General features: G+C 58.9%; 1 protein-coding gene across 1 annotated transcript; it reads left to right on the forward strand.

Moving 5' to 3' along the window:
* Nucleotides 1-7,936: 7,936 nt before the first annotated feature.
* Nucleotides 7,937-14,399, forward strand: BARHL1 (BarH like homeobox 1). Its single transcript, XM_019920275.3, has 3 exons — nt 7,937-8,402; nt 12,305-12,527; nt 14,105-14,399. The coding sequence occupies exons 1-3, from the start codon at nt 7,937-7,939 to the stop codon at nt 14,397-14,399; spliced, it is 984 nt and encodes a 327-aa protein (XP_019775834.1).
* Nucleotides 14,400-15,993: the final 1,594 nt, after the last annotated feature.

A 15,993-nucleotide genomic window follows, 5' to 3' on the forward strand; every position in this document is an offset into this window, starting at 1 on the left:
TGCAGGGGACGCAGGTTCGAGCCCTGGTCCGGGAGGATCCCACATGCCGCGGAGCAACTAGGCCCGTGCGCCACAACTACTGGGCCTGCACTCTAGAGCCCGCGAGCCACAATTACTGGGGCCCGTGTGCCTAGAGCCCGTGCTCTGCAGCGGAAGAAGCCACCGCAATGAGAGGCATGTGCACAGCAACGAGGAGTGGCCCCCGCTCGCCACAACTAGAGAGAGCCCGCACAGCAACGAAGACCCAACGCAGCCAAAAAATAAAAAATAATAATAATTAAATACATTTATTTAAAAAAAAGAATGTGTGTAATGTGATTAGCACAGGATCTGGCATGTTTAAGCAATAGATGAATGCGAATTATTATTTTCTTCTTTTTAATAAAGCACACTGCAAAGGGACAGCCGGAACTCTGTGAGGGGTCCAGGGCAGAGGGCAGGATGCTCAAAGCCTTTGTGTCCAGATGCATCGAGAAGGTCAAGACATTTGGAATCGAACCCACTCTTTTGTTCTGAAATCCCCAGTGGGAAGGGCGGGGGGTGACACGTCAGGACACAGAATTTCCCGAAGGACCTGAAGTTAGGCTCTATCCACAGAAGAGTGAGCAATTCTGCTATGGCAACGAGCAAGGTGCCCCCCTGCTCAGTGGTCCCTCCAGGCCTGCTTTTCCAAGGACTGGGCCAAGGGGGAGAATATGGACTTGGCCAGAAAAAGTGCCGGGACATCTCTTTTGTCTATCCGATTGCTTCTTGCCTCAGAAGCAGGCAGACCGCGCGCTGTGGGACTCGAGGGGGTTGTGACAGATGCCCTGGGAACACACCTGCACCCTCTCCTGGAGTCTCCCCAGCCTCTGTGTACTCCCGGGCCACGCTGGGGTGGCTCTCAGCAGGTTTCCTCAGCTGCTTGTCCTACAGCGCCACCCTCTGGCAATTCTGAGTATGAGGCCAAGGAGGTGCCTGGCCCTTCCCTCCCGGCCTCCTTCCCTCCCCCAGCTGGGTCCTTCCCTCCTCATTAATTATTTGTGCCTCCACAAAGCCCCAGGTCCGATTCTGGTCTGATTCCGCCTTCTCGGGTATCCTGTCACATCGGCCAAACGCCTGTCCTGACTCACGCTGACCCTGGCTGGGGGGTCGCCCGGCACAGCTGGAGTCCCTGACTATCCTTCCTGACCCAAGGTAGAGTCCCCAAAGGTTCCAGCCTGCAGGGGCCTTAGGGACCATCTGCTAACCTCCCTGCACCACCATCGTCCCCACTCCACAGATGGAAAAGAGATGTCAGAGGAGGCCTGAGTTCACTCAATAAGCCGGCCCCAGGCTAGTGACTGGTCCACTATGCGTTCCAGAGCCTGTCCCTTCAAACCACTCCTCAATTAAAGATGGGCGGAAATGGGGGGCAGGGCTTAGCTTTCCATCCCAAGTCGTCCTAATCACCTGCCGACAAATGCCACGTGAGCATGGCTGTCGCCAGAGATACGGCCTTGAGCCCCTGTTTTTGTTCATTTCCCTGCTGGTTGGCATTTGGGAACATTCTACCTCCTGGTCGGGTTTCTTGGCCAAACCCCACCAGAGATTTAACCAAACAAAGAGGCCCATGTGTACTGTCCTCACGAACCACAAGGAGGCAGCTGGTCTGGACCCACAGCTGGTCAGCTTGAAATTCTCAGAAGTTCCCTTGGAGGTGGAGGAAGACAGTGCCCGTGTTGCTGCGCACTTGGCAGGAGTGGGGGGGCAAGCGCGGGCCTGGGGTGCTGAGACGGAGCCTTTGCAAACAGGACTCACGAAGCTGGGAGGGGCTTAAGGACATGTCTAGTCCTTCCAGAGAAGAAGAGGGATGCCGTTCCTCAGCAGACAAACTAGGACTAGAGCAGACCTCTTGGCTGGTAGGTCCAGCTTTCTTTTCCTGCCGAACGCCCACTGACTTCAGTCTATTTCCAGTCTCTTTTATCTTTTCTTTCTTTTTTTTTTGGCCACAAGCCGGGATCTTAGTTCCCCGGCCAGAGATTGAAGCCGGGCCACAGCAGTGCAAGCACCGACTCCTAATCACCCAACAACCAGGGAACTCCCAATTTCCAGATTTTTAAACTAGAGCCCAAACCTCATCGGTTCTCCCTTGGCCACACACTCCCACTCTGATATAACCAGATAACTAACAATTTTCTCAGCCAGAAGAAAGGAGAGGGGGTTCTGGAGTCTGACATCATGCAGGACTTTTATCAGGGATGGTAGCAATGAGCGAATGGTGATTGGTGTCTGATCTCTCCTGCTAGGGGGCTTCTAGAAGCCAGAAGAGAAAGCACTGCTCACAGGCCAGAAACCCAAAGCCAGTCCCGGGAGGTCCCTGCATCCAGTTAGAGATGACCTGGCTTTTTGGCTCACTCATCCAAGCTCCCCAACTAGCAATGGTTTAGAACCGCAGATCTGGGGGTCTAGAGCAAGCACACATGCATGACAGCAAGCAGACCAGAAGCTCAGGCGCCAATGTGGGCCTGCGTGACAGTCACACAGGTCTGTGTTTCCAATCAAAAACATTCTCTGGCATTTATCCTTCTTGACCAAAACAGTCTTTCCGCTGCATTTCTTTTTACTTGGGAAACCCTTTGATGCTTGAAATCATTAAAAGAAAAAAAAAAACCACGAGGTTGGCTTTTTAGACAGGCTCCTAGAACTGAATGAGGGCAAACATAAACTTGAATTCACAAATGGGAACTAATCTCGGAAGGGGAATTTAGGTTGGTGGACGTTGCTGCACTCTGTGAGATCCACGCATGCAGGTCCATCCTGTCATACCCCCCGTGACATCACAGCCTCTAGCCCAGGGAACACTGTGCAGGACAGACTGCCTGTTTACAGGGGAGGAAGGAAGGGAGGGAGGGAGCGAGGGAAGAATAGAGGAAAAGAAAGAATATCTTCTCTTTCTGGTTTCAGGAGCTCCATGGGGTTTTGAGCTAAACCAACAAAAATGACTGAGAACAGCATGACCTTGAAACCCACAAACTGTCCAAATCCTTGTCTGGCCCATCTGTTTGCATTAGCACCCAAGCTTGGCCCGCAACAGCCGAATCCCTTGTCCCCTCCATGTCACAAACCGGTTTTGTAGGAAGGCCCAGAGCAAAGCACAGGGCGGGGTGGGGGGATGGGGACCTGACTTCCTCAGTGGGGGCCCTAACCTGCCAGAGGGAGAGCTCTGCCTATTGTTCTCCATAGTCCTGATTTGAGATGCATAACTGGTATTCTCCAGGACCCCGGCCACGTGCAGAGTCCTCCCAGTGACCATGTGAAGTGGGCGACACCACCCCCATCTTACAGCCGAAGAACACGTGGCCCAGGAAGCGTCTGCTCAAGGTCACAGAGCAGGGCTGGGACTATGGTGAGGCAGACAAGGCCCTGGCCTAAGGTACAAACCTTCTGACCTTCCCCCAAACTCAGGAACCAAGACAAACAATATTTTAATGTAATATTTTAACATCAAAATTGAAAAATCCGTGATGGACCAAACAGCAACAGGTGCAATAGGGACTTGCATGCCTCACCTCACCTGCCTCACCTTAGCCCCAGCCCTGGATTCTAGGGCCAGGAGTCGACTTCAAGCCTAGCGGATTCTGGAGTCCATACCCTTGGCCACCCCACCCCACCGGCGTTACACTGCCCCGGCCCCAGCTACTCAGAACCGTGATGACAGCACTCACGCTACAATCCTCCAGGAGCAGAGAAGAAGACCTCAGGACCATTCTCGAAAAGCTTTGAGCACATCTCCTCACGTGGCTCTGCCTGCTAAGCCAGGGAGCAAAACCGGCCCAAAGAAGGCCTTTCCCACGCTCGGGGCAGTGGGGTAAGAAAGTCGCTAAGAACCACCGATCAGCCATTGGCCCAGGCACTGACCCAAAGTCAAACCCAAGCCGAGAACCCCAGGTAGAGCATGAAGGACGTGGATTCTATAGGCAGAGGCCACATCGCAGCCGGCATGGGCCTCTCCTATCCTTGCCTCTCACTACAAACCTCTGATGTTAATGTCTTTGGACCAAAGGGAAAGCTGAGGTCCAGGCAAGAGAGATGAACTGCCCAGAGTGGAAGCGGGGCCAGAGCCCAGGCCTTCTGAGGGTCAGTCCGTGCAGCCGCTTCCCTGCCCTGGAGAAGAGCGAAGCTTCCTCCTTCGTTGCCGTCGCTCTGTGAATGCTTGGCTTGAGCCCTTCTAGGGCTCTGGGTTCATTGAGAGACTGAAGGTTTAAAAGGAATTTCAAAGGACTGGATGGGCAGGGGCTGGCGTCGGAAGCTAGAGAACCCAAGAGAAGTGGGAAGCTGGGGAGGAGGTGTTTGAGCCAACAGGGGTCTGGGTGCTGGTGTCCTGGGAGCACGGTCCTGGACGTGACCTCATCTCACTCATTCCCTTTCCCTCCCCTGAGTCCTCCAAGCCTCTTCTCTCCCTGGGGGGAGGGGGGTGGGCAAGACCCCTAAGGTAGAGGGCTGGGCTCAGCGGGGACAGAGGGGGAGAGAGGTCTGTCTCCTGCCTTGTCAGTGGAGTTCTCAGAGGTTGAGTAACTTGCCATGGGTCACACCCTGCTTTGTTGAAACTTCTACCCCTCCAGGACCAACCAGACTCCTTTCTCAAAGGGAGGGGTGGGTCACCCACCCAGGATCCCTGGACGCTTAGTAAAAGGCCAATTCCTGGGCACCCTCCCAGCTAAACAAGAGCCCAGGTGAGTACACACACGGACCTCTCAGGCTGTGGACAGGCTGAGGGGCAAGAACCACCCCTGTGATGGAGAAAAGAGAAGGAGGAGGAACAATAGTGGAGTTGGAAACCCCCAAACAGGAATAAAACAATGTTAGCGAGAGAGGTCTGGATCTGAATTCCACATGGAATGAGTGGCACGGCGTGGTTTATATCACAGTAGACTATGATAATTCGATACTAATGATAGCACACTAACAACCTGTTAAATATTCTCGGGCTCTAAGAGGCGCCGAGAAGCCGGCTAGGGCTGCAGGAGGTTGGGGTTCTTGCCTTTTTTTTTTTTTTCCACCGTAGAGCGTTCCCTCCCCAGCCCTTACTCGTCCCCACGCCGCTCCCCGCTCCAGCTCTGATACCCGCGCACTGCCCTGCGCCGCCAGAGGCCTTGTTTTCGCTGGGCCCGGGATCCAAACCCCCGCCTAAGACCCCGAGGCCAGAAAAAGTCCGTGCTTCGACAGATGCAAGTCCGCCCAGGGCCGGGGCGGGCGGCTCGGACCGCCGGCGGGCAGAGCAGGACGAGACTGGCTTGCGGCTTAGCCGATTCCGCGGATCCTGGCCCCGGGGCGTCAGGCTCTCTAACAGGCCCAGGATGACAGGCCCGTTGACCCAAGTTGGGGCCTTGGGGTCTGGGGGAGATGAGGTTCTTCCTGAGATGCGGGCGCAGGCCGGGAGCAGGGGTGGGGTGAGAGAGTGGAGAGGGGAGCGGAGTCTCCAGAGGCGACCAGAGCAGAAACGGGGCCCAAGTTGAGGGCTGGCCGGGAAGGGCGAGGGCAGCCCAGGTCCTCGTGATTTACGCTCCCCTCCCCCATCAGCCAAACGAAAATGAACGGACCGGCCGGCTCGGCCCCGCCACGGGAGGCGCCCACTGGCTCCGCCGCCGGGCCAGGACGGGGGCCCCTCGGCGCCCGCCCTCCCGCTTCCCCGACAGCTTGCAGCCGAGCCGGGCCCGCCGTCCCCGGGGAGCCGCCCGTCCTCGGCCCCAGCCCGGCGAGGCCGCTTCCAATCTGCCGGCAGGCTCAGGGGGAGAGGGCGGGGAGCCGGGCCGGAGGCCACCGCCGACCTCGCCCGAGGGAGAAGTTTGCGCTCCTCCCGGCTGTGCGGGGCTTCCCCGGGCCGGGGCTCGGGTTTGGGGGATTCGGGCGCCTCACTGTTCCGCTGAGATCTCAGAGCTGAGCCAGACGCGGGGCCGGGGTATTTTCTGGGGGCCCGTGGGGAGGGCGCCCCGAGCGCGCGGGCCGCCTGGAGAGGCCTGGGCTCCGGGCGCTGGGCGAGCGAAGGGCGCCTTGGGCCCATGGGGCCCGGCTGCAGGTGCGCGGGCTCGGCTCCCTGCGCCCTTTGACTGCAGACAAGGGTCGCCATCCCTGGGGTAGTGTCGAGAGGATCCAGGCCCCGGACGTGCTTCAGATCTGCCCGCCGCCCTGCGCCCCGGCACCGGAGGCCGAACCCTGAAAGGCACAGAACTAGAGCATCGTGGAGGAGTCGGGGAGGGTGCGGGGAGAGTTATTCACAGTGAAAAGACCGTGTTTCCAGCGCTGCTTTGAAAATAAATCCTCGGGCGAGCTCCGGCTCCGTGCGAAATGAGAAGCCGTTTGCAGATGTCTACACTCGCGCTCAGAAGCTCTCGCGTGTTCCTGTTCAGAGGTACAAAAACACCCGAACCCGGGACACGCGCCACAGGAGAGGCTATCGGCTGGGTTGGGGTCCGTTGCGCTGTCTCTCTCGGGCCACGGGGATTTCTCAGGGTCCCCCTAACGTCCCAGACACGACATGCCCACGTTTTCCACCCTCGCCCCACAGCGAAGCCATCGTTCTGGCTCCTTCTAGGTGCAGACACCGAGTTTTCCCCACCCCTGTCAGGTCCGCGGGGTCCAAAGAGGTCAGAGAGAGGGCTGCAAATTTTCCTGCACGAAAGACATGTAGACCCCGACGGAAACGCCCTAAAACAACATAACAAATTAAACTATCTTCTCCACACACACAGGTCTTTTTCTGCTGGATTTAGTCCCTTTCTGTTGCTGAAGGAAGAGAAAACGGCGGGGTGGAGGGGTGGGTGGAGGTAGAAAAGGGATCTTTGACAGCCTGGAGGACGAATGATTTGAATAACTGTAGGAAAGTGTAGGGGAAAACTTAAAAAAAACCTCACATTCCAACCCAACGGTAGCGGCAGCCGGGCTCTGGACCCCTCCCCGCCAGCCTGTCCCCCCCTTGAGCTAATCACCCTCATTAGGAGCCTCATCACCGACCTAATGAAAGCAAACCGTGTGGAAATCGCCGGTAAACAGTTGGGTCCGTGCTGTAATTAATTCAGTGTCTCTTTTAATCAAACCGAAAGGAATCGGGCAGCGGCTTGTGGAGCCGTGACATCACTCCCAAAATCGGCCGGAGCCAATCAGCGTCATCACTCCGGGGACACGTGGGCGAGTCCCCTTTAAAAAAAAAAAAAAACAACGAAAAAAAAGAAACGAAAAAAAAAAAAAACCCTAGCCCCAAAGTAAAAGTGACACAAGTTCATTTTTTAAAGGAAGGGGGGGAGGCGAAGGCGCGCGCGGAGGACGGGCTGCGAGCTGCAACAGCGGAGCCGGGAGGTGCTGTCCACGGTGCTGACGGGCCCCAGGAGCGGTGCGAGCGCGGAGAGAGGACCTCCCCGGCCAGGTGGGGAGCGTCATGCGCCGAGGGCCGCCGTCGCCGCTATCCGCGGTGCTGACGCCGCCAGGTGCGCTCCGTTCCCCCGGCTGGTAGCGCGGCTCGGGCCCGCTGCTATCCGCGGTGCTGACCCCGCTGCCCTCGGCCACCGCTCGCCTGGAGGAAGCGTGCAGTTTGGATTTTTTAAAAGCCCTTCTTTATTTAGATTCCAACGTCCTCGCATCTCTTCTGTGCCAAAGGGGAGCTCAGGCCGTCCGTCTCCCCCTTTGCTCTCCCCAACTTGGCGCACCCTCCCTCCCATTTCTCCCTGACACTCCCACCACCCCCCTCGGCTCGGCGGCTCCGCGCGATGCTGCAGAAGACGCGCTGAGCCCTTTTGGATCTAATGCGCAGAGGAGGTTGGCCCAGAGCTCCCGGGCTCCCCCAAGGCTGAACTCCATCCAAGGTGCCCGCAGGCTCCCTGCCCGCCTTCCCCATGCCAGCCCGCAGCTAGGGGCAGGGGCAGCGGCGGCTGGGGTTGGGGGGGGTGGGGAGCTTTTGGGGAGGACAGGTCGCAGCTTGGCTATGGAAGGCTCCAATGGCTTTGGGATCGACTCCATTCTCTCCCACCGAGCGGGCAGCCCCGCCCTTCCCAAGGGGGACCCCTTGCTCGGGGACTGCCGCTCGCCCCTGGAGCTGAGTCCGCGCTCGGAGAGCAGCAGCGACTGCTCTTCACCAGCCTCGCCAGGAAGGGACTGTTTGGAGACGGGCGCCCCACGGCCTGGCGGGGCTTCGGGCCCAGGTTTGGACTCCCACCTGCAGCCTGGGCAGCTCTCAGCCCCAGCCCAGTCTCGCACCGTGACCTCCTCCTTTCTGATCAGGGACATCCTTGCTGACTGCAAACCACTCGCGGCCTGTGCACCCTACTCTAGCAGCGGGCAGCCAGCCGCTCCTGAGCCTGGGGGCCGTCTTGCGGCCAAGGCTGGGGAGGACTTTAGAGAAAAGCTGGACAGAAGTAGCAGCAACGCTTCATCGGACTCTGAGTATAAAGGTAAGAAAACGGGAGTTGAAAACTTGCGGGGGGGAGATGCTGTATTTCTGAACACTGGTACTAAAATAGGAGTGCACACACGTGGGGACATACACATATGCACTCGGAGCTGCCCCCAGGGCCCAGGCTCAGCAGTCGGTCTTGTCTGAGCCTTTCAGTCGGCCCTGTGGTTATGCTTTTGAGCAACAAAGAGTCCAGCGGAGAGAGTGAGGAGAGGGACGCTGTGCGCCCCAGGAGAGATTCCCCAAAACGCACAAACTTTCCAAACTTCGGTGGACTCCCCAACCCACTGGTGGGCAGAAGCAAGTTCCTATCAGGCCAGTGGCTCTCTGGGAAAAGACCTTGCAGAAGCAACGGAAGACCCAAAGGGTTCTGCTTGAACCCCCTTTTATAAGGGTGAAAACCTAGCAGGAAATTTCAGCTGGAGCCCTGAGAACAGTCAGAATTTTCCACCCTTTAATTTGAATTTCCAGAGGGGGAGGGGAATTGAGCTTTCCCTCCCGTTGGCCCCGGTGTGATCTGGGCCCGGGAATCATGCAAAAGAAACGCTCCCTTCAAAGTAGAAAGAGCAGCCAGGCGGCTTACGAGCACGGAGCGGGTTCAGAGGTCTCTTTGAGAGGGGAGGTCTCTGCACCCACCCAACTGTTCTCGCTGGATTTGATTTTAAGTGCATTAAGCAATCAACTTCAGGTTCTGTGTGTGGGACCCAGAGATTGCCCGGCGCCCAGCCTATCCTGGGGTTGCTTCCCCTGTACTTGCCTTTTCACCTCCATGAATCTTTCCATTGTTGTTGTTTCCTTTCCATCCCGTCTTAACCAGGGAGCTGAGATCAGGATTAAGATGAAAGGGGAAAGGAAGAAGGAAGAAAGGAAAAAAGGAAGAGAAGAAGGAGAGAAAGAATTCCCTAATTTTGTTTCTCGCCCCCGCCCACTGCCTTCACTTTAGGTCTTTGGTGAGGCCAGAGGCGGAAAGTTCTTTCTTAGGAAGAAGTCAGTCGGGAGGCAGGAAGGGAAGGAGTGTCAGGACTTCAAGGGAGAGACCCTGTGTCCCCACCCAGCAGAAGATGGGGGGCTGACAGAGGCTGTTCAGAGCTCTTTCAGCCTTATAATTAATTCCCAGAACCCTTTCCATGAGATAAAACTTCCCTATAAAGGCTACTTCTTTATTGTCTTGGGGGCCCTACACCTCCTGGTCTATACTCGCATTAAGTCTTCACAAAAATTTTGGAAGGTTCATTTAACACTCTCTTCCCAACTGAGAATTCGTTTGTGGACATGCCCTGACCTCAGATCGAAACCCATTTGGGGCCCCACTCCACATCTCACTCCCTCCGCTTCCCCACAAAACTGGTGGAACCTCCACCAGCCTCACTGGGCCAGTCACGCCTAGAAGACGGGCAGCTTGGGCTAGAGCACCCAGGACCCCAGGACGGAGGTCCAGACGCATGTGGTCCAGCGACCCTTGCTCCCCCCGATCACGGCCTGTTTAGAGAGGCAAGGAAAACTTGCCCCGGAGAAAGACAGGTGCGGTGCGGGGTGGGCAGGAGGGGTAAGCAAGGGAGGCAATGTAAATATATATGTATAACATCATATCTTATTCTTTATACTTCTCAGCCACAACACTCCAGTTTTATGTCTAGAGTAACAGGCGAGACCTCCCCCCGCCCAAAGCCCTGCATGCTTGTGTCTGGTGCCGGTGCTGTGAAAGGGTTCGGCTCTTGTCTCCTTTTATTTTCTTGTCCGTAGGTGGGATTTTGAGGAGAGGTTTCGTTTAAGATAATTGGAATATCAATTTTCTTCTCTTGTGCCTGATGATATCTGATCAGGGAGGTGATGAGGGCCAGCTGTCCACATATGGCTTAAGTAGGTTTGGCGCTGAGGACAGAGGAAGGTCTCCCCTACCCCTAGGCACCGCTGCCTTTGCACCACCAAAGCCGCGGGGTGAAGAGGGAGCAGAATACCCACCACCGAGACAGTGTCTGGAGCATTTCTCAAAGGTGGAAGCGACTTTTTCAGGACCCACGTTAGGAAATCTTGCCGAGAGACAGACACATGGGGTGGGCATCTAAGCGATTCCCCTGTCCACCTAACAAGCTAAGAGTCGTTTCCTCCAAAGAGGGCACGGAGGGAAGGTCAGTCCCATCCCGAGTTTCTGGTATCAAAGCTTCCTCGGCATAACGTTTAAAGAAGCTGGGCTTTGAAGTAAGGCGGTCTGGTGCGCGCGCAGTCTTCCAGCCAGAGCTGATATCCGTGGAGAAATGAAACCGGCGCTTTGCTCCCAGCAGGGTCAGTGGGCCTCGAACTCTGAGGCATTGAGATCTGGGCTGAGCCTGTTTCGGAGGCTGAGGCTGGACAGCGGCGAGTGCATATCTGAAGGCTCCAGCCTGTGCCGGAGAGGGATTAGAGAAAAAGCCCAAACTCAACCCTCACCCCACCCCCGACCTGGGAGCTCAGCGCTGAGAAATGGGGGATTTTCCAAAATAGTCAGTCCAGACGATCAGGTCAAAAAGTAAGGTTTCCACAGTATCAAGTTTGAGGTTTGGATAATTGTTTCCTTGAACTTGTTTAAACTTTACCTGCCTAGCATAATAGACAGAACTCACGTCCCCCCCACCCCATCCCAACACATCCCCAGCTCCTGAGGCAGCCGTGCCCCAACGTGGCCCGAGCCTAGGAGGGCAGGGAGAGGCCTGCGCACTGGCCTGGACGAGGCAGGAGGCAGGCAGGGGCCCCCGTTTCTCACCCGCCTGGGTGCACCCGGCGCCCGGCGCCCTCCTGGCCTCCAACCGCTGCCCTTCCGGTTGAAAAGTCTTACTCCCTAGTGGCTCAATTAACCGGATTATTGTTTCCTACAGAGAGAAATCAACTCACATTCAGCTGAACCCTGTCACTGCAAACGCCATGCTCAATGAAACTCAGCATAAAGGAAAATATAGAGAGGAAAAGAGGAAGGGAAGCCCCAAACCCCACTGCCAATTTTGGGGAGGTGGTCTCTGGTCATATCATTGCTTTAGGGGGAGAAGGAGGGAGGTCAGTGAGCTTGTTTGATCAAGTGTGCATTTGCGGTGCTGTCAACCCCAAAGGAAAGTGTTGGGGAAGAAAGAAACCACATTGTTTGGTCCCATCCTTGCGACTCAGGAGCAAGGATCCTGCTGGGGTGTCCTGACCGACGCGGGGTGGGGGGAAACACAAGACAGCCACAGTAGGCATCGTATTGACAAGGAAACACAGACCTCCGCGACGTGAGCATCCGAGGGGCAAACGGGTGGCTTATTTTTCCAAGCGCTTCGTGCTTCCAGATCTGGGCGCCCCAGCGATTCGCCTTCCGTGCTGTGCGCTGTTTGTAGTTTAAGAAACGGGGGGGACCATCTCTATAGATTCACACCCGTGCAGGGGCCAGGCGAGATGTGGGTGCAATTATTTGTTCTTCAGGACCACGGTCCGCTCCAGGGTGAACGGGTTTTTGTCCCTCCACGAGGGTTTTTCTCCCCCAGACTCCAGCCCTCAGCTTCCTCCCTTCCTGGCCTGGATGCAGCCAGGGGATCGGGGCACAGTCCTGCACCCCTGAGCGCGCATCCCCACAGCCCACCGGTTTGGAACCCCTGGGTCCCCTCCCCTCCTCTCCCCTCCCCTGTCAGGTCCACTTGGTGGATCCCGTTAATCCCTTCAGGGAGCGCCGGCGCAACGCGGGAGCGGGGTTGAGTTCTCTCTCGGCTTTGGGTTACTTCTCCCCGGAGGTGTCAGTCTTCCTCTGTCTGGTGGCTGGGAGGTCCCAGCTCTGAGCTGCTCTGCCGCGGCTCCATGGGACCGGGAGCCACATTTACACGACCGACTGTGACGGGCCGCAGGCTGGGGCGGCAAGGCGGCGAGGCCGGGCCCTGACGCGCGGCTGTGTCTCCACAGTGAAGGAGGAGGGCGACCGGGAGATCTCCAGCTCGAGGGACAGTCCCCCGGTGCGCCTGAAAAAGCCACGCAAGGCACGCACGGCCTTCACCGACCATCAGCTGGCGCAGCTGGAGCGCAGCTTTGAGAGGCAGAAGTACCTGAGCGTGCAGGACCGCATGGAGCTCGCAGCCTCGCTCAACCTCACCGACACGCAGGTCAAGACCTGGTACCAGAACCGCAGGTGAGGCCCGGCTGCGCGCGACAGGGTGGAAAGGGCCCCCTCCGCTCTCCTCCCTGCCCCTCCAGGGGACCCACCAGTACATGATCTGATGTGCCGAGGGAGGGCCCCTGAGCTTTCCCCGTTCTGTAAAACTAGGGAAACTGAGGACTCAGAGAGCGGAGGCCTTGCCCGAAGTCCACGGTGAGGGAGAGAGACAGGACTAGAGTCGATCAGGTGGACAGACAGACATGTGGGCCACTGGAGGTCCAAGCCTCCCCACCCTAGCCACGTCCTACCACCCCCATCCAGCCCGGGCAGCTGCTGGGGGGCAGGGGGTGGCTCTGAGCTCTCCCGGAGGGATTCTTCTGGCCTCCTCAGCCTTTCTAGCCCCGAAACGCAAGGAGGGAAGGGGCCCAGCCCTAGCTTCTTGGGGACTGGGGAGCCGGGAAACTGGTGTTGGGCACGGGTCTTGAACCTGGTATTTCCTAATCTCCCTCCCCAACACAGTCACAGGATGAAGAGATACACAAACAGGTACAAAACACACACATACAGCCACACACTCAACCCACAGTCACACACTCACATCGACGCGACTCAGTAATACAAACACACATACACCACAGTCACCCACACACGCTTAGCGGAGGCCGGAACGGTGCTTTCCATAAACAAGCCTCAGAACACGCTGCCCCATTAATAATAAATACCTGATTACTGCTCCGGGCATCAATAATTAAGGCCCGTTACAGTAATTACACAATTATGATGATGTGAATAATTCAGGCAGGGAAACGGGGCTGGTGTGGCTGAGTCCGACTCAGTGGGACCGCCTCGCCGGCCAGGTGCGCCCAGGAGTCCGGCCGCAGCCCTGGCAGCCAGTGTGGCCTCGGCTTTCTTGCCTTCTCCCACCCCCAGCCGACCCTCTGCTGGTAGCCTCCCGGCTTCGGCACCAGACAGACTGCAGGGCTCGCCCGAAGCCTCGGATCTGCGTGCGGACTGCCGCGGACGCGGCCGCGCGGCGGAGAGAGCGCGCGCACATCCTCTCCTGTCGCCGTCTCTGGCCCGCGGGCTTCCGCAGAGGCGCCGCCAACTGGGGTACCGCGGCTGTGCTGGCCTCCGCCGGGCCGGCTGTGCCGCTGGGAGGATCAACTGAGTCCCCTCCAACGGCTAGCGAACCGATCCCCGCGCCCCCGCCTTCCTGTCCAAGGCGATCTCGCCTTCCTCAGGCCTCCCCAGGAGCATCCACACCCCCGCTCCAAGCGCCCAGACTGCGATGCCCTGAGCAGAGTGTGGCGAGGTCAGACCCCGGGCTTAGAACCCAGGGTCTCCTCTTCCTAGGCTATCTTGAAAACTGGCCCGCGCCTCAGTTTTCTTATCAGTAAGTGGGGTTAACAGCCATGGAAGGCCGGTGGGAGATTAAAGGAGCCGATGCATGTAACCCGCTATAGACGGTGCCTGGCGGCCCGTTATTTATTAACCAATTATAGTGTGACCCCTTTGGTGTCCCTGCAGGCGCTCTGGGGCACTCGTGAGGGGCAGGGGTCTCCCGGCGCCACAGTTCTGACCCCGCCTTACGCGTTTACTTCGGTCCCTAGGACTAAATGGAAGCGACAGACGGCCGTCGGGTTGGAGCTGCTGGCGGAGGCAGGCAATTACTCAGCGCTCCAGCGGATGTTCCCGTCGCCTTATTTCTACCCGCAGAGTCTGGTTTCCAACCTGGATCCCGGCGCCGCGCTGTATCTGTACCGCGGGCCCAGCGCGCCGCCGCCCGCCCTGCAGAGACCTCTGGTGCCCCGCATCCTCATCCACGGACTCCAGGGCGCCAGCGAGCCGCCCCCGCCGCTGCCCCCGCTGGCCGGCGTCCTCCCGCGGGCCGCGCAGCCTCGGTGAAGCGCCCGCCCGCCGGCCCGCGGAGCACCCGGGCCCGGCTCCGGGGCTCCGCGCTGGCCCCTTCCGCCTGCCTCTGGGAGGGCGCGGGGTTTCAACGCCCCTTCCCAGGGGCCCCGGGTCCGGCCCTCCCTGGCGTCCAGCCCAGTGTCCCCAGAAGGGCCAAATGCCAAGTCTTCTGCGTCCCGGACCCCGGGACTGAGTCTCCCTAACCATCTTCGGTGTCCTCACTCCCGGCCACTCCATCAGGGAGCCACTTCCACCGCCGGGGGTACACACATCCCCACGCCCCGCCCCCGTCACTCCCCACCCGCGCCCCCTTGCCCCTCCCCGGTGCAGGTGGGCGACCCCCATGCTGCCCTTTCCCACTCCCCCTCCACGCTCCGGCGGTACCCCAAGCCCTCTCCCTGCAGCCCTGACACGCGGAGGGGAAGGGGAGTGTGGAGCCTCCCCCCGCCCCTCCCCCCAGCTCCAGGGCCAACGGCAGAGCTGTACATACCGTGTGCAAAGTGTATATGAAGTTATTTATTCGTGACCCATGAGCCCGTGACTGTGTCCGTGAATCAGTGAGTTTGTGGCCTGTGCCCACCCTCCTCCCAGGCGGGGCAGGAAGGGGTCAGGGGACTTGCCCACCTACCCCGACCTCCAGTCCCCATCTCCGGCCTCCGTCCGGGGGGCAGCCAGGCCCCTCGGGTTCTCTCTCTTTTTTAAATGTCGAAATAAACTTCTTACAAATGACCAGGCGCCTGTCCGCGCTCCGTCGGTGGGTCCGCGCTCGGCCCTTCTTCCCCATCCCTCCTTGAGATTCATTGTCCCCTTCTGGGACTCGGGCTCCTTCCACCCTCAGTAAGGAAGTATTTTCGTCTCCCTCTCTTCCTTGGTGCTGTGGTCGTGGGCAGGGGTCTCCCCTCCTCCCTGGCCTCAGTCTTCCCATCTCTACGGTGAGGTGAGCACGCCGCTCCCCACCTGCCCCTGCCTCTCCATTTGGTTGCTGGACGCTCAGCCGCTCCCGGGGGCCGGGGTGGGGGTCAGCGCCCGGGCTGGCTGGGCTGCGGGCCGGGCTGCGGTGCCCTCGCTGAGCCGGCTCATCTGGCCGCGACAAGGGCGCCGGCAGCTGGTGACCGGGCCGCCGGCCGCGGGGGCGACAGATGGGCTCCGAGGCTACTCCCCGCCCGCCCCCACCCCGGCCGCCCCGCGCCCCGGCCGCTCGCGCTCGCCGACGCGGCTCTCGGCCCCCCGCACCGGGTAGGACCCGACGAGCCTTCGCTGGGAACCTGACGCCGCACCGGGTAACCCCCGACTCTCGCATCTTCTCGCTCCCCCCTTCATGCGGGGACTGTGCTGGGGATGCGACCCAGAGGGAAGCCAGGTCCCAGCGTCTGCCGCCGGGCCCCAGCCTGCGACTCCAAGGGTCTCAGGAGAGGGCTTTAAGTTCTGAGCCAGACTCCAGACCTCCGGTTCACGTTCAAAGGGCCAAGGTCACCTCCACAGGCAGTTCTCTCTGGGGAGGTGGGCTCAGGTGCTCCCCCGCCCACACACCACCTGCAGCTCAGACTCCCAGGATCCGCCCAGGGCTGGGAAGTTTGAGGGCCGGCAC

This window comes from Tursiops truncatus, chromosome 6 (assembly GCF_011762595.2).
Source record: "Tursiops truncatus isolate mTurTru1 chromosome 6, mTurTru1.mat.Y, whole genome shotgun sequence".
Lineage (NCBI taxonomy): Eukaryota > Metazoa > Chordata > Mammalia > Artiodactyla > Delphinidae > Tursiops > Tursiops truncatus.

What these genes read in the sequence shown, in the direction of transcription:
- BARHL1 (XM_019920275.3), top strand. Translation starts at nt 7,937, where the DNA reads ATGGAAGGCTCCAATGGCTTTGGGATCGACTCCATTCTCTCCCACCGA. An exon ending in ATCGGACTCTGAGTATAAAG is followed by an intron (nt 8,403 to 12,304) that starts GTAAGAAAACGG and finishes GTGTCTCCACAG; the next exon opens with TGAAGGAGGAGGGCGACCGG. An exon ending in ACCTGGTACCAGAACCGCAG is followed by an intron (nt 12,528 to 14,104) that starts GTGAGGCCCGGC and finishes TTCGGTCCCTAG; the next exon opens with GACTAAATGGAAGCGACAGA.